This window comes from Carassius auratus, chromosome 22, assembly GCF_003368295.1.
Source record: "Carassius auratus strain Wakin chromosome 22, ASM336829v1, whole genome shotgun sequence".
Lineage (NCBI taxonomy): Eukaryota > Metazoa > Chordata > Actinopteri > Cypriniformes > Cyprinidae > Carassius > Carassius auratus.
In genome coordinates, this window is record NC_039264.1 from 24,585,666 (window position 1) to 24,604,370 (window position 18,705).

General features: G+C 38.4%; 1 protein-coding gene across 7 annotated transcripts in view; it reads left to right on the top strand.

The window, feature by feature from the left end:
* The window catches only part of LOC113040111 (inaD-like protein), a 134,629-nt gene that overhangs the window by 49,582 nt on the left and 66,342 nt on the right, over positions 1-18,705 (top strand). For all 7 annotated transcript variants that reach the window (XM_026198371.1, XM_026198368.1, XM_026198373.1 and 4 more), the window contains 13 exons: positions 268-402; positions 1,390-1,560; positions 1,719-1,787; positions 2,119-2,334; positions 8,140-8,349; positions 8,770-8,871; positions 13,163-13,447; positions 13,686-13,755; positions 13,959-14,055; positions 15,120-15,203; positions 15,313-15,384; positions 17,016-17,193; positions 17,542-17,652. In XM_026198371.1, the coding sequence (XP_026054156.1) occupies positions 268-402; positions 1,390-1,560; positions 1,719-1,787; positions 2,119-2,334; positions 8,140-8,349; positions 8,770-8,871; positions 13,163-13,447; positions 13,686-13,755; positions 13,959-14,055; positions 15,120-15,203; positions 15,313-15,384; positions 17,016-17,193; positions 17,542-17,652 (1,800 nt within the window). The remainder of the gene's footprint in view (positions 1-267; positions 403-1,389; positions 1,561-1,718; positions 1,788-2,118; positions 2,335-8,139; positions 8,350-8,769; positions 8,872-13,162; positions 13,448-13,685; positions 13,756-13,958; positions 14,056-15,119; positions 15,204-15,312; positions 15,385-17,015; positions 17,194-17,541; positions 17,653-18,705) is intronic.

Sequence of the window (18,705 nt, forward strand, 5' to 3'; positions counted from 1 at the left end):
ACCCCATCTAGCTTTTAATATTTTCAAGTGTTTTGGTAAAAAAAAAAGCATAATATTAGTAAATATAAAGAAAAAAATATTTAATCCTTGTGTTCATTTAGAGAAAAAACTATATGGAATTTTGATTTGATTTGTTTTAACATTTTGAAGAAACACTTTTTGAGCAAACTGTTAAATATCAAGATACTGTATATATTAAATCTCACCCAGTCATGCTCAGTAGTGACTAAAATGAGTGAGTCTTGCCATAAAATTATGTTTCTACAGCTTCTCCCAATACACACGATGCGCTTGGGTGTGGAACTTGACTCTTTTGATGGACATCACTACATTTCTACAGTGGCTCCTGATGGTCCAGTGGCAAAACATGGGCTGCTTCGACCAGAAGATGAAATTCTGGAGGTAAAGTCATTTTAAAATGTGTTAAACAGCATCTGCACTGCCAATGTGTGTCTTTCCTGCACCATCACTATTTGGCATTATGGTTACGTGGGCTCTCAGGATTCGGACAGCCTGCAGTTTTGCTCTTGGCTAGCTTTGGTGAGCTTCTTCTCGGTTGCTTTAATAACATTGACCTTTGCATCCTGCCAGCACCAAGCCTCCAGGAAGGCTTGCTGCTGCTGTTGCTGCTGGCTCATGGATGTTCTGGCAGGAGGGCTCCTGAGTCTGACCGAGGCCATCTGCATGACTGTCCCCTGCCCTAACCTCCCCACTGGCCTTGCTTCCTGCCCCCTTCGCTCTAAACTTCCCCCTCCCACCTGGTCTGGTGGCCGTGGTCCGCTGTGCCTTCAGCCTGTTGCTGTTGGCAGGAGCCTGGGTGGTTAAGGCAGGGGAGATTTGCAGGGCTGCAGGGAAAGTAGCTTATAGAGGGATGTGGCATACCTCAAGGCTACGTCCTGGGGCCAGTGCATTTGATGAATCGTTTATGAAAATCCCATTTTTCAGTGTAACCTAAACATCCTAATGTACTCCTTTTGGCCTTGCTAGATGCTAAGAAGCTGAGTGGTACAGTGATGGTGTGTGTGTGTGTGTGTGTGTGTGTGTGTATAAGGGAAATGGTGTGTGGAGACCTTGGTTTCCTCCTGTTTTGGGCAGATGGCACAGTGCCGCACCAACTCACCATAGCAGCTTCAAGCTTGCCCGCTCCATGAAATGCCAATCAAAGATGGCCAGTTGAATGCCACAGAGACAGTGTAATATAGTCACCAACCTAATAAGCACCCCATAGGATTTTAATATAATTTCTCACATCCTTGTCAAAGAAAGTTACACTTCAAGTGACCTTGTTTTTGTACCCTTAATGTTTGATTGTGGAAACAGTGCAGTGAAAGATTTTCTGTATGCTTGTGGGTGAAGATTTTCCCAATAAAATGCTTGTTGTATTCGCAGGTGAATGGCGTGCAGTTGTATGGGAAATCCAGACGAGAGGCTGTTGCGTTCCTCCGAGAGGTTCCTCCTCCCTTTACTTTGGTTTGCTGCAGACGCCTGCAGGGCAGCGAATACCACCCTGAATCCGAAGAGTGGAACTCATCCAGCCCCTCAGCCAGCCTTCAGGAGCAGGTACCAAGTACATACACGCAAGAGAGTCCAAAATTAACACTCAACAACTGCCAAATGCAAGTAAAAATTGGCATGAGCAAGTTACTCTGCATTGGCCGATAATTTTAAACGAAACTGAAAAATAATATATGCCTGCTTATTTTGTAATAATTTTACAGATTGAGAATAACCTTTCCATGTTTGCCAAAGATACAAGTCTACGCAACAGCATGAGGGAAGCGTTTCAGGTTTGTTCATCCTGTAATAAAAATTTACAACTGGATTTTAGCTCAGTTGTTCTCTACTGGATTTGCTTCAGATTCTAGATTTTACATGTGGCACCAAAATAGTTTATTATAAAAAATTAAAAAACGAATAAAAAAAAAAGTAGATAAAATCTCAGAAAGTTTAATTAAAATATGAAAATGTTTAAACATTTATATAGACTTGTCTTGTGAAGTCCTAATTTATGATTGAATAAGTAACCCCAACAGAACAGACCTGCAACCCATTTTCGGGTCACTGCCCACCAATTGAGAACCACTACTATCTCATTGTGATTTGTGTTTTACTTTTCAGGCCAGTCAGGCTACAGCAGAGGAGCAGGAGGTTAACGATGAAGAAGAGCCCCAAGACCCAAGCAGCCCTGAGAAAGTGCAGATGGATGAGGAGAACAATGATGAAGAAGAAGAGGAGGAGGATGAAGTGGAATTGGCTCTATGGTCTCCGAATGTCCAGGTGCTAGAACTAGAGAAAGGAGAACGAGGTCTCGGTTTCAGCATACTAGACTACCAGGTGGGGAATTAACTCATTTTCTTGTTGTTTTTTCTTTCTTTTTTCAAACCATTTTAGCATGCGAACAGCTGAATATATCTACAAAATAATTAAAGTTTGTATGGAACTGTATGTTAAGCTTAGGTTTAAGGAATACCAGTAGTTATATGCCATTTAGAACATAGGAATAATGTTGTCTTGCAAAAACTGTAATAAAAATACTAGATAAAATAACAAATCAAATCAATTTGTTCAAAACCGGTACCAATTATCAATAAATACTCCAAAGCCAAGTAAAGTAATGACATTTATGGTTTTCTGTCAACTGTCCTTTAAATGGGGGGAAAAAGGAGACTGGACTCAATTAATCCCCCTTGACTTTCCAAAAGTGTGATCACAGGAAACGTTCGTTGATGTCACAAGTCATTGGACACTGAACAAAAGAAAGCAGTGAAACCTTTCTAAATAGGGCTGCCGCTGTTTATCTGGCCCAGCGCCAGCCGTCAAACCCTTTGCTCTGCTCACTTAGTACGAAAAGCTGCTTTCTTCCTTCCTTCATTAGCCCTCTAATCAGGGCTAGTACATAACTGCATGTTGATCCTGAATCAGAAGTGATCATGTAATGAGGCCACTTAGAATGCAGAACCTCTCCCGCAGACCTACACTCCACTGGTCCTGTGGGACGCCTCGTGTTTTATATTATCCAGCCACGGGTTCCAATTGATTTCATGCAGGGAAACGGTATTGGCAGGAGAAAAGCATGCCTATGCTTTCGCAACTTCATCATGACTGTAATAAATGGCCGCCGCATCGTGGAGAAACTGAACGGAGATCATGTTTTAATGGTAAGATATGCTTCTTTCTTCGTCAGTGAGTGATGGGGGCCATGGCGACATGGACAGAATTACATTGCTGCTTAATGGCAGTAACCTGAGCAGTGATCCCTTAAATTCTTCCTTTCTCTTCATCTCTCTGATAAATTAAGGAATGAAGATGGAGGAGGGATGAGGAAACTCGGGAGAGAGTCCATAGACTCTGTGCTATGATGAAAAAAAAAATGTTTTGCTGACTCAAAAAGTCCTTTGTTTTATTTTTTTCTTGATCGTATGAAGCTACGCAGGGGTTTTTGTTTGTTTTTGGAGCATGAACAAGTACAAACGAATTGCATCAATACTGCATCTGCGCACTGAATTTGAGATCATCTCATCCCCACTAAGCCAAGAAGAGAAGAATTTCGCAGTCCTGCAACTTGGATCATAGATCATTGTCGTGAAGAATGCTAAAGCTTACTTTGCAGATCTTCTGGAGGAGTTGCTGGTGCACCCTGGGGTTTATTGGAAGCCATATTGACCTGTGCAGCTTCCCCTCGGTCGAACTCACAGTCTTCGTGCTATGCACCAGCTGAGCCCCCTCCACCTAGCCCCGTCTGCTTGCTTATCTACACCGAAACAACGCTTTTCAACCTGAGGGCCTGATGCATGATGGGTGGGAATTGATTCAGTGGAGGAGGGGGTGTAGGCATTTGCAGAGTTGTGAAAAAAAAAGTGTTAAAATGACCATAAATGTATGAGCTGTAAGGAATTTCCAAAAAGACAAAAGTGAGCAACTCCCACAATGCAATGATGGGTACGTCTTCTACCATCTTCTAATGGAGGAGGAATCTCTCAACCTTTCTTTTTGACTTCTTTTCTGTTTCCTGCGGCACATGGGCCAGGGTTTCTTCAGTCTGCAAGGGGGAAATTGATTTTGCCGTTCTTTCCAGTAAGAGGCCTGAGCTGATAAGGCCGAGTAGGCAACCTCGAGACCTGCAGACATGCTCGAAGCCTTACAGAACCTTCAATCTCCCCCTCTTTCTACCGCCCTCATTCCCTTTTTCTTGTCTCAACCACTATTGTTACCCCCAACGCAAGGAGACCTTGTAACCACAGCTAGATTGATGGGAGCCCACGGTCATACTGATGACTGGAAACCAGGGAGTTTTTCTTCCCTAAATGACACCCCTAACTGCGTGAGTGACGTGAAGTGGCGACAGCAAAATCATTTGGAGTCATGCCTCAGTTTTTGCTCTGACAAGAAAGAGATCTCGAAATAAGAAAAGCTACATGGCAACATGAGAAGGACCCCCTTGGTAGTACTAGCCATCCTGGTAATGGAGATTAATGAAGGTCATCTTGAAGCCAAACAACTGATCTGAAGGGTCGGGCTGTGGTGGTTTAGTTTTTAAGTAGGATTGTACTCTCATGGCCATTTAAAGGTCATTACTATGAGTTTTCTTTATCAATTAAAGTGTGCGTATGAAGTCACAGTGCAGCCAGGCTCAACTGAAATATGATTGAGCAGCTCTCCCACAAAGAGTTTAGGGTAGATGTAAGCTGCCCATAGGGAACGTAGCTTAACATAACTTTCTGTTTGGGTAGGATGTCGGCCCTACACCAGCCTCAAAAAGAGAAATATCTCAGTTCACAAAAACAAAATACTTGCTGAGTGAAATTATGGGATGAAGATCAAGAAGAATTTGATCTGCAACATGTTCTCCGAAGGTTCTTTTGCAATTACAAATGCCATTTTCCATGAAATTGTATACATTTATTTGAAAGGCCTTTTGCAAGTGGGCTGTGAACTCTCGGCGTGCAAAACAAATGTATTCGATACATCGGTAGTGAATGTATGGCTCCAATAATTCATGCCATCCAAGGAGAAGAGATCTAGGAGAATGCATTTTTGAATCATTTAGGTGGTTCAAAGCATCTAACCTGCACTTCAATACAGCATTTAGTCTCATCCAGTGAATGTTTTAAAGGGGAGTCATAAATCATCCCAGAGTGTTTTTATTTATTTGTTGTTATTTATTTATTCTGTGGCCTAAAGCTGCAGAAACTGACCAAGGGCTATTTTATTACCGTCGCAGGAAAATAAGCTACCAAATCAACTACAGGACACTGTCCTGAATGTTAATATGTTAAAGAAGGTTGTGCATTGCACTTTGCAGCCATGAACAATTGTTATAACATTGTGTTGTCCTTTCGAAATAGTGTCTTTCAATACAAGGATCCAGTTTGTGGTAGATCCAAAGAAAGATGTGTCTGGTTTTACTACTCTTGTCATGCTTGCACTGTGTGTGCCACCTGTTGTTATGCCAAAAGCTGTAAGCTCTAAAATAAAAAAACAGCTTATGCATTTTTTCTCCGTGCTTTCACTTGGCTTGCCTTAAGACTTCAATTCACTTGTAAATATTAGTGTCATAACTAGTAGCAAGAAAGCAGTGAATAATTGTCAAAGCAATGTGGGTACCATTCTGCCATCCGTTTATTTAACTTCGAAACTAGAATGGCAACATTTGGGCAGATGTGGCCTGATGGTTCGAGAGTCAATAAACAGATCTTGAACCATTTTTTTCTTGGTGTGAGCGAAAGACCTTCTCCCACTATAAAGAATCTTTGTGCAATGGAAAGATTCCATGGATTTTGAAGGTTCTTCATGGAACCATAGATGCCAGAATCTTTTTTTTTTAAGTGTAGTTTCAAGGAATTTATATAATTGTACAGTTTTCTCATACATGCTGTAGAAAGAGGGCAATCTCTGTTCTTTTCTCAAGGCAACTACAGTGAGAATAACCAAAAGAAGGCTTAAAAAAGAAAAGAAAGCAAAAGACAGATGTGCTGGAGTTCCTGGTATTCTGTTCAGCAAGATTGAAGGTGAGGCAGAGCGCAGGAGCAAAACAGATGACTTGGCCTGCCATTGATTCCTGCGAAACAGCAGATTTACTGTCCACCTGACTCCACTCTGAAGAATTTCAACCCGTTCGACAAGCAGGGCCAGCCAAGAGAACGCTCGGCACTCGGAGATGACAGTAGAGAACCTTAACCCAGAAAGAAATATGGCAGATCCATTCCGACCACCAATGCTCATACCCATCCGTTAGCTTGCTGACAGTTTTAACCATGATTAAGGTTACGCAGACCACAGGAAGCCATCATGATGGGTCCGTTGGCTTTGACCTAAACTAATTTAATCCAGTTTTGACTGGCTATTTTTAGCAGTCAGTGGTTGTGTGGTAACTCACCACCTGCCAGGGACTTCTGGGATTGTCATTTTCTTTGGATCCGGAGATGTTCTTCACACCTGTAACATGGAAGACAGCTGCTCCCCCAATGAGCCATGTACCTTTACGCCATCTAAATCATATGTGCACTTGGATGGAAACATGAATAAGAAATGGGGCAACCTAGTTTACTATCTTTCAATTTCTCATGTGAACATCCATTCTGATCGGTATCTTTATTCCGTAGCAGGTGACGTATTGTCATATTAGGAGCCCCATGGCAGGCCTGTTCCCCTTGGTTTTTTTCCTCATATAAAAGCTACTCTACTGACATCACTGGCCATGTGGGATGAGAGCAGGGCTTGGAAAGCAATGCACGCTTGGCTGGAACCCGGGAGCTGGACAATGCAGCCTGTGTCCCCCTTAAGCGCCAGCTGGAGTGGAACTTCAAATCCTCTCTCCAACTTTTTCCTCTTTTTTTTTTTTTTCTCTTTCTTTCCCTTCTAGCAGGCCTCCGTTCCTCTCACTCTGAAATTGCTTTTCTCTTCTCGTCTGCTTACCGTGCAGCAGTGGCTCACTGGGTAATCAGGGGGCAGTAATTGCTGGGCTTGCTGACCCACTTTTTATGGTTGGGCTGGGTGAAATTTACTGGTCTGTTGTCCACGGTTTCACTCAGGGCCTGTGCTGTAAAAAAAAAAAAAAAAAAAAAAAAAAGTGTAAATAATATGTTATCTCCTTTTCTGAGTGGTCATTGTGGTCTGAACCTTGACATTTGATGTCTTTTGTGGCCTTGTCCGAAAGTGGTGTCAACTGCAGATGCTGTAATGCCTCAAAACAACATACTTTAAATTTTTTATCATCGCAGAAGAAGAGATTCATATCAGAAATCTCAAAAAAATGCAAGGATCGTCCGTTCGTCAGGTCCTTTGACATGGTTGGTCATAAATGTTCATGGGCAGATAGATGAGATTACTAATGACTGCGCTCCGGCTTCAGTTTTTACTCTCAAATAACTACTTGTTAATCACTTTTATATTGTCATTCGCCACATAAAAGCCGCCCATATGGGTCATGAAATATATTGTTGGAGACATCAAATCGGTTGAATTGCAGTTTTACGGCAGAGCTCCCAAGAGATGTGATTGATACCGTAGCACTTGGGATGTCGGAGTGGGAAGTTGGCCTCATTGGCCCTTAGTCATGCTCTTTTGGAAGCAGATTTTAATGCAAGGGTTGCCAGGTCATTCCTGTTATGAAGCATGTTTTCATGTCACCATCACATCTTAATTTTAAACCCTATATATATATATATATATATATATATATATATATATATATATATATATATATATATATATATATATATATATATATATATATATATATATATACACACACATACACACACACACACACACACACACACACACACACACACACATACACACACACAGACACACACACTCCTACTATTATACATTTATACATTTTCTTCCTGCCATGTTGGGTTCAAAAGGTACTACATAACAGGAATGACCCAGCAGCCCTGCTTGTTTGCTAATTTCTATTCTCTGCTTACACAGGTGCTGTTTTAACTAAATGTTTGTATTAAAATTTAAACATAAATAAATTAAACTTCAAAAGGCAGTTTTCTTGATCTGCTTTTTGATATGACTGTGATGTAGAAGTTAAATAAGGGTCAGCATTGCTCTCAGGATTTTTTTCCCCCTCTGTGTTTTTTATTTTATTTGTGTGTTTGCTGTGGTCTGCATTGCCCTCTGCAGGACCCTCTGGATGTTACTCGTTCTGTGACCATCATCCGCTCTGTGGTGCCTGGAGGGGTGGCGGACAATCACGGCGGGCTCCTCCCTGGTGACCAGCTGGTTTTCGTCAATGACACTCAACTAGACACATGCTCTCTGGCCCAGGCCGTAGAGGTCCTCAAATCTGCTCCACCTGGGAGAGTCTACCTTGGAATCAGGAAACAACTGGTGGTAAGAGCCAATATGTAATAGTGACTTGTTAACATTCAGTGCTGGAGATGTTTATTTGGGAAACTATCTGAAATTGTTGGGTATTTCATCATAGTATTACTTTGATTTGTGGATCTTTATAGTGTTTACGATATCTTTTTTTCCTCCACAATGTGATTGTATCTCTCATAATATGATTATATCTTATTTCTCTCTATTATACGCTAAATTAGTTTTCCCCTAAAGCAGAGTGCCATGTAAATCAGATGTTTATAATAAATACGAATAAGGTTACTGTAACACTTTCAGGTAAACGTAATAAAAGCTTGTTTAGCTTGTAGTAAAATAGTTGGTTCATCCTGCTATTGACACAGTGCTACATGTGATTTGTCCATTTAGTCAAGTTTATGTTGCATTGTTTTGTGTCTGTGAACTGAACAGCCAGAGGACAGAGGTAGTGGGCAGCAGTCCTCTTGGCCTGTCGAGGGCGCTGATGAGCAACCAGAGGCAAAGCAGGATGTCACTCTCCCAGCAATGCAAGAGGTATCCCGAATACACCTTTAGCTCACTTTTTCGAAAGCAGTTAATAATTTTGTTCAGCAGTGATACATTCAATTTTATCAAAAGTTATAGACATTTACTAAAGACTTTAATTAAATGCTGTTATTTAAAATTTTCTAATCATCAAAGATGATTTTTTTCCATAAAAATGTTACGCTTGTAACTGTTTTCAGCATTGATAATCACAATGTTTCTTAAGCCGAAAATCAGCATATTAGGATGATTTCTGAAGGATCATTTTACACTGAAGACTGAAGAAATGATGCTGAAAATTCAGCTTGCATCTCAGGAAATATCATTTTAAAATAACAGAAAATGGTTACTCAAAAATGTGATTTAATATTTCACAATTTTATGGTGTATTTACTGTATTTTTGGTAAGCTTGACTTCTTTCAAAAAATTACAAATCTTACCGATCCAAAACTTTTGAACAACATATAAACATATGAACTTTATGAACTTTTGAAATATAAACTTTAATCAAAAATACAATAAAAACACACACACACACACACACACACACACACACATACACACACACACACACACACACACACACACACACACATATATATATATATATATATATATATATATATATATAGAGCCAATTATAGATTGATATATTGTACAATATAAAACTATTTTTAACAAAAGCAGAAGTTAGTAAGTTAAAGTTAGGCTAAATGTTTTGTTGTTGTCATGAGAAAAAGTTTAAAACCCCTGGTCTATCATCTGAAAACACACTTATGTCCATCAATATGTAGCAAAGGAACCCAGGTATTATTAACAAAGAGAGCATATGCTGAAGCCAGAAAGAAAAAGAGCTCGAGCAATAGAAGATGAGCGAGGAAAAAGAGGAACAAATGAGCGAGCCTCACCAGAGGGATCTTTTTTGGAGGTGATGCATGACCCCCTCTATGGGCCTTTGAAATGTACCGTATTATCCTTGAATTTTAGCAAAGATGTAATTGAGGCGGCCAAGTCAAGTGCTGCCGTAAATCTACTCAAAACGAGACTAATTGCGCCATTAAGATTTTAGACTCTGCACATTTTTCATGGCAAATTGGTTCTGCTCGCTGCAAGGGTGGGGGGATGAGTGAGAAAGGCGCTGAGTCGGCTTGTTGGAGCGACGCAGGGGAAAAGTGCGCTTTCAGCTCTTATGATCCGTAAGTGTATGGTAGAGGGAGAGGAGGACAAGCTCCGGCACCCTGTTGCAGGGATAGAAAGAGCTGCTTTGTATGCAGCAGACGGACAGGAGGTGAGATTTCTGTGCCCTCCACACCCACTCCAACATCAGACATTTCTGTTAGCGGATGATTTAGGGGGGAGGAATGCTAAAAAGGGATATTAAGTAGCATAGGGTTTCGTTCGCAAGAGTTTGAGTATGGGGGGAAAACGAAAACAAAAACAAACTGTAATACAGCACTTTTTTGGGGGGAGCTTATGAAATAATTTTAGTTTGTATTTGGTAGATGTGGCCTTGTGGTTCAAGATTTAGGTTGGTTGCCAAAAGTTTGTAGGTTTAAATCCCTTAAGAATCAATTTCTAAGTTAATAGCAAAGTGCGATTTAAAGAGATTTTTCAACCGAAAATGATCTCCTCAGAAAGTAATGTAAAGTTATACAGGTTTGGACTGAGTTTAGTTAAACTCTTGGACTAGTTTGCTAAGGATCAACTAAAGTGTATATAATTTTGAGCACAAATTAAATTAATATGAATATTTTAGACTGAGTTTAGTTGCACTCTTGGATAAGTTTGCCAAAAATCAACTGGTGGTGATATTTTTGTGCACAAATTATGTCAATATTAGTGCGGTCACAATTTATCGCATCCAAAATAACAGTTTTTGTGTACATAATAAATATACACAGCACCCACACATATATTATGTATATATAAATACAAACACATGCATGTATATATTTCAGAAAAATAGGTTACGTTTATATATTAAATATATTTATTTATAACGTTAATTATATTCATATAACTGTAGATGTAAATGTTTTGAAAATATATACTGTACAGTATTGTTCAAAATAATAGCAGTACAATGTGACTAACCAGAATAATCAAGGTTTTTCGTATATTTTTTTATTGTTACGTGGCAAACAAGTTACCAGTAGGTTCAGTAGATTCTCAGAAAACAAATGAGACCCAGCATTCATGATATGCACGCTCTTAAGGCTGTGCAATTGGGCAATTAGTTGAATTAGTTGAAAGGGGTGTGTTCAAAAAAATAGCAGTGTGGCATTCAATCACTGAGGTCATCAATTTTGTGAAGAAACAGGTGTGAATCAGGTGGCCCCTATTTAAGGATGAAGCCAACACTTGTTGAACATGCATTTGAAAGCCGAGGAAAATGGGTCGTTCAAGACATTGTTCAGAAGAACAGCGTACTTTGATTAAAAAGTTGATTAGAGAGGGGAAAACCTATAAAGAGGTGCAAAAAATGATAGGCTGTTCAGCTAAAATGATCTCCAATGCCTTAAAATGGAGAGCAAAACCAGAGAGACGTGGAAGAAAACGGAAGACAACCATCAAAATGGATAGAAGAATAACCAGAATGGCAAAGGCTCAGCCAATGATCACCTCCAGGATGATCAAAGACAGTCTGGAGTTACCTGTAAGTACTGTGACAGTTAGAAGACGTCTGTGTGAAGCTAATCTATTTTCAAGAATCCCCCGCAAAGTCCCTCTGTTAAAAAAAAGGCATGTGCAGAAGAGGTTACAATTTGCCAAAGGACACATCAACTGGCCTAAAGAGAAATGGAGGAACATTTTGTGGACTGATGAGAGTAAAATTGTTCTTTTTGGGTCCAAGGGCCACAGGCAGTTTGTGAGACGACCCCCAAACTCTGAATTCAAGCCTCAGTACACAGTGAAGACAGTGAAGCATGGAGGTGCAAGCATCATGATATGGGCATGTTTCTCCTACTATGGTGTTGGGCCTATTTATCGCATACCAGGGATCATGGATCAGTTTGCATATGTTAAAATACTTGAAGAGGTCATGTTGCCCTATGCTGAAGAGGACATGCCCTTGAAATGGTTGTTTCAACAAGACAATGACCCAAAACACACTAGTAAACGGGCAAAGTCTTGGTTCCAAACCAACAAAATTAATGTTATGGAGTGGCCAGCCCAATCTCCAGACCTTAATCCAATTGAGAACTTGTGGGGTGATATCAAAAATGCTGTTTCTGAAGCAAAACCAAGAAATGTGAATGAATTGTGGAATGTTGTTAAAGAATCATGGAGTGGAATAACAGCTGAGAGGTGCCACAAGTTGGTTGACTCCATGCCACACAGATGTCAAGCAGTTTTAAAAAACTGTGGTCATACAACTAAATATTAGTTTAGTGATTCACAGGATTGCTAAATCCCAGAAAAAAAAATGTTTGTACAAAATAGTTTGAGTTTGTACAGTCAAAGGTAGACACTGCTATTTTTTTGAACACACCCCTTTCAACTAATTGCCCAATTGCACAGCCTTAAGAGCGTGCATATCATGAATGCTGGGTCTTGTTTGTTTTCTGACAATCTACTGAACCTACTGGTAACTTGTTTGCCACGTAGCAATAAAAAATATACTAAAAACCTTGATTATTCTGGTTAGTCACATTGTACTGCTATTATTTTGAACAATACTGTATGTGCGTGTATTTATGTATACATTATAAATATAAACAGAAGACAAAAACACACATACTATGCAAACAAATAAAATTATTCGGCTAGTTTAAGAATTGACTAAAAGTGAAATTTATGTAACAAAAATTATGTAAATATGAACATTTTAACAGACTTAGACTGAGTTTAGTACCATTCAGATCATTCATTTTTAGCACGTTTGATACAATTATGATTTTTTTTTTTTTTTGTATTTGGTTGATATGGCCTTATGGTTCAAAATTGTCGATTTTCGGATTCAGGGTCAAATTTCACAAAAATTGGTTTATGTACTATTATCAATGTGTTAGAGCTTTTATTTTATTTTACCTAAAAATGCAAACTCTGGTCAATTTCTGCTTTAATTCGGTCAAATTCTGATTTACTTTCCTCTGTGGAACACTAAAGTAGATGTTTAGGAGAATGTTCAAGCTGCTCTCTTCCACATTCATCTCATATTCATAAGTAGATTTATTCTACCAAGTCTGAAAAATGCACCATAAAAATGGTTCACACAACTCTTCTGACATTTTCTTAGCCTTGTGATAGAAACATGTTGAAATTTAAGTGGAAAATTTGTTTTTCTTGATTGGGAAGGACTTTGGAAACAGCTCGGACGAGGAGCCAGAGCTTATTCTGGATGCTGAGCCCCGCTACACCTCTCCCCTCACCACCGTTGACCTCCTGCCCGGCCTGGAGCAAGAGATGGCTGTAGATGAAGATGATGAAGAGAAGGACACCATAAATGATCAAGAGAGCCCTAAGGTCGACAGTCTGCCTTCATACTTCATTGAGAAGTCTCGCTCCTGGGAAGAACCAACACCATTTATTAGTTCCAACAGCCCCTATCAGTTCGACACTCAACCTGATACACGAGAACAGGTTTTAAACCAAAATATTTTTTATTAACATACATTAAATGAAATCCATTAGAACAAATAATACCATACACTGACAAAATTACAAACAAATGAATGCATTCAATTAATGAGAATTTTAACTGGTCACAATGCTTAACATCCGAAAAGTTCATAAAATTGGATTAGTGTTCGTTATTAAACGCATTCAAGATATAATTTATTTTTATTTTGGTGTATGTTGAACTCTCTTGTTGTTTTAGTTCACAGAGGACAGTGAGCTTTGCACAAGCTTCGAGAAGATTCAGCTGCAGCTCCCGCAAATTCCCCTCAGTGAGTGTTTGTCATTAAAGGGTTAGTTCACCCAAAAATGAAAACTCTGTCATTAATTACTCACCCATGGGTGAAGGTCTTAGGGTTTTGGAACGACATGAGGGTGAGTAATTAATGACAGAGTTGTCATTTTTGGGTGAACTATCCCTTTAAAACAAGGCTTACATCAGTATACAGAAGTTAATTTACACATCTGTTCTCAGGTCAGTCGGCCACATGGATAGAGGCAGCAGACAGCGAGGCAGACTCTGACTCCAGAAACAAAGCCTCAGAACGTACTCCGACTGGCACAGACTCTGAGTGAGTTTCCTTTTATAATAAACACATACCCGTCTGGATCCATCACTCAACTAACTTCTATTTATGAATAAATTGACATGTTGTCATTGGTTTATTATTTTTAAATACACTTGCAGATAGCAGGTTAACGTTTTAAAAACACAGTCATTATGACTTAAATGAAATTTTTGGTGTGAGTGTTCATGAAGATTGGTGCCCTGTGTGAAATTTTTATTAATATGATCATGTTTTCTAATAGAACTATAACGCCACCTGCTGGACAAAGGTGGTGCTAAAGTAATTATTAACAAGGGCTGTTAAAAAAAATAATAATAATTTAAGATGTAAAAAAATTAAGATATTTAACTTACAAAGTTTGTGGTGTTAATCATAATTTAGAGATTTATGCCATTTGATATGCTACAGGTATAAGAAAATGATCATGCTTTCCTTTTATGAAAATGAGTTAATTATGATAATCTGTGCTTACACGACACTATGACCCAGATGTGGTAGAGAAATTGAGGAAAAGTGAGAAATGGATATAAAACATTTTTTAAACTACACAATGAAAGGTGTCAAACTGGTGTGAAATGCAGCTGATGACAACAGTGTAATAGAGAGAGAGAGAGAGAGTGTGTGTGTGTGACTTTTTGTTTTGTTTTTTGGGGGACATTTTAGGAAATTAATAACAAATTAATTATTTTATTTATTGCGAAAATATTTTATGACAATATATATTATGAAAAATATTTAATGTGAATCAATTCACAACATCAGTTAAATGACATCAATATAATGTTAAATAATATGTACATAAGGAAATGTTAAATAATAATGTATATTGTATAATAAACAATCATTTACTATTGTTTTATTTGTATTATAGGACATTTTCGATTCAATTTGTGCAAATAAAACAAATGAAAAAATATGTTTTAGTTGTGTGATCTAACTCTGTTTATGTAGCTCAATTGATTTTAATAGGAACAGAAAATAATGTGTTGATTTAATTTTTTTGCATCAGAGATTTTAAATAAAAAAACTGTAAATTTCTCCTGTCCTTTATACATTATTTTATACAGATCTGCACAGCGCACTTCCTCTCGCAGCAGGAAGAGAAGAAACCAGGGGGCTGCCGCTGCCAGTTCAATCCGAGAAGGCAACAGGTAGAAGTCAACTTTTTAGCATTACTAATCATTGATATTTTATCATTTGATGGTAAATTTAAGTAAGATGCTTATTGTTTTAACTATACAGTAAATGTGTTATCTGCAGTGATCTGCCTGAAAGAGAGGCGGGAGAAGGTGAGGAGACGCCTGCGATCAGTCACTGGGGTCCCGCACGCAGGTAAAACACAATGAAAGCAAGAGATTTCTGTAGAAAGGAAGTAAAAAATTAATCAATTAAAATTGGAATGGAAGTTAGATAAGAATATACAGTGACCGGAGGGGACACGTGTTTGGTTCACTTAGTTTTGTTGTGGCCAGCACATATTAACTCGTGGGAAAGTGATATTATGTCGTTTTGCCGAGGTTATATATCCATTTCAATTTATTTATTGATTTTTCATGTTAAAGTATTTTGATATTTTTATAATATTCAGATTATTATTTTATCTGTCATCTTTCTATCTGTGTACTCTATCCATCTATCCATCCATCTATCCATCCATCCATCTATCCATCTATCTATCCATCTATCCATCTATCCATCTATCCATATATCCATCATCCATCTCTCCATCTATCCATCATCCATCTGTCTATCTATCCATCCATCATCCATCTATCCATCATCTATCTATCCACCATCCATCTATCTATCCATCTATCCATCATCCATCTATCTATCCATCTATCTATCCATCTATCCATCCATCATCCATCCATCCATCCATCCATCCCTCTGTCTATCTATCTATCTATCTATCTATCTATTGACCATCTATCTATCTGTCTGTCTATGGGTGGCCTAATGGTTAGAGAGTTGGACTCCCAATCGAAGGGTTGGACGGAATTGTGGGTGGGGGGAGTACATGTACAGTTCTCTCTCCACCTTCAATACCACGACTGAGGTGTCCTTGAGCAAGGCACTGAACCCCCAACTGCTCCCCGGGCGCCGCAGCATAAATGGCTGCCCACTGCTCCAAGTGTGTGTTCACAGTGTGTGTGTGTGTGTGTGTGTGTGTGTGTTCACTGCTCTGTGTGTGTGCATTTCGGATGGGTTAAATGCAGAGCACAAATTCTGAGTATGGGTCACCATACTTGGCTGAATGTCACTTCACTTTCACTTTCTTTCACTTTCATCTGTCTGTTTGTCTATCGTTCTATCTGTCTATCTTTCTATATGCTATCTGTCTGTCTATCTATCTATCTATCTATCTATCTATCTATCTATCTATCGGTTGTCTGTCTGTCTGTGTTTATCTCTTTTTCTATGACTGTATTAACTTAAAAACATAAAAACTTTAATCTTTAAAACTACTTGACAATTCAGACTTCGGCGTTTAAAACCTTTTCAAATTTTCTGGTCTGGCTTTTGCAAGTAAACTTCAAAGTTTGTTTTGACAAACGTTTTTATCTAGTTCTGTATATAGTTCATAAAGGAAGGTGATAAGGCTGCTAATAAGTAAATGATGAATCAAATGCTTGTTTATCGACAGATTGAATCATATTATTATTATTATTAATATTACTGTAGATTACCATTTATACACATTAACAAAATAATTAATGATTTCATTTTATTTCCTCTGCTAAAGTCGCTCAGTTGGAAGTGATGGGCTGATTTGATGTTTTTGTATTAGTGAATCAGATAAGCCTCTGCTCTTCTTTTTCAATAATTCTACGTTATATTATAATTTTATGTAATCTTTAGTAATCTTATATTAAAGTAACAGTAAATGAGTAAAAATTAAGAATAAAGGTATTGCTCTGATTTGATTTCTTCATGGGTTCATGTCATGATCTGTGTCTCAGGGTGGAGGTGTGGCCAGAGCCGCAGGAGTCTCTGGGTATCAGCATAGTGGGCGGCCGCACGGTTATAAAGAGGCTGAAGAACGGAGAGGAGCTGAAGGGCATTTTCATCAAACAGGTGCTGCCAGACAGCCCAGCTGGACGCACGGGTGCCTTTAAAACAGGAGACAAGATCTTACAGGTCTGAGAGCCACACACAGACACCTTTACTCTTAATATAGCAGCTTTATCTGGTTAGAATAATATTCTGCTCATTACTGCTTACTAACCATTGTAAAGCGGCCATATTCAGTGTTTTGTAGCTTTTATTTATCCATGAATCTGCTTAGACAGTTTTCATGCACCAAAAATGTCTCTAATTGAGTTTCTTATATACCTTACATAAATGAACTTATTATTATGTGCACATGGTGACATCATGGTCTCAAATAACCTGTTTTTTTTTTTGTTGTTTTTTTAATCCTGCATTTAAATGCAAGTCCCCTTTAAATCCTCTCTTATCTTCTTCTGCTCCCTCTGTGGTGAATAGGTTTGTGGAGTGGATTTGCAGAACGCCAACCATGAGGAGGCAGTACAGGCTATCAAAGCAGCGCCCAGTCCCGTGGTCTTCGTGGTGCAGAGCCTGTCCTTCACTCCACGGGTAAATCTGCCATTTCAAACTCCATTTAAAACGCCATCATCTCCTCCTGCCTCTGTGCACCTCAGATATGACCCCCCCCCCCCCCGTTCATGCTTGAATGCTCTCACTTATGAAAATGGGGCCAATTCACTTCCAGTTTAACAATATTAAATCCACTCAGGGTTGGTAAATGACGCTGCACTCTTCCTGACGATGCTCTGCCGTTAAAGGTCTAGCACTCATTCGATTGCTTGTGGCCGCTGGTATTTTTCCATAATGTGCATCTGTATTGTAGTTTTTGCATCTTTTAGATATTATAGTGATAGTTAGATACTGTAATACATTTTTTATTATTCTATAATAATACATTAGTATTCATGATAAATAATCAGATATTAAGCTCTCTCTGGAGTATTGTGTTTAAATGGACAAATTCAGACAAAAATTATGTCAAAAAACCCGTCTTGGTAAGTATCCTACAGCAGACATAGCCGGATGAATGTATGCCTACTGTATCAGTGCATTCTCTTAAAGTGACAGTCTTTATATTAATCGAACCGCAACAACAAAGAAATCACTCATTGCTCTTGATTAAAAAGCATTTGTAACTTTAATAAAGAATAATCTTTAATTTATACAGTCCAATATGCAATGCTGTTTTACATTTGATTACTTTATTCAATTTCTAAAAACTTCTGCAAAAGAAAGAAAGAAAAGAAAATCGCTGTTTATTGTTTGTATCTTTACTCTATTTTATTTATTTGTACGGTTGCTTGTTCAACAAAAATGTTCATCCATTGTTATACAATTTTTTTAAACCTTAATAGTAATATTTTCATTTTGTAATTCAATTATATTAGTGTATAAATAAAAACGTACATTAATTTTACATATGTTCTCAAATTACTTTATTCACAAAATTTGTTTATTATCCATTAACAAAATCATTGGCTAATTGGCAGCCAATTTTGTGGCTTGGCCTATTCTATAGCGTAATGTTTAAATGAAAAAAAGCAGTTAAATCTAGGAAGTGAGTTGGATGTCTGCATTACTAGAGACCTCCTAGATGATTTT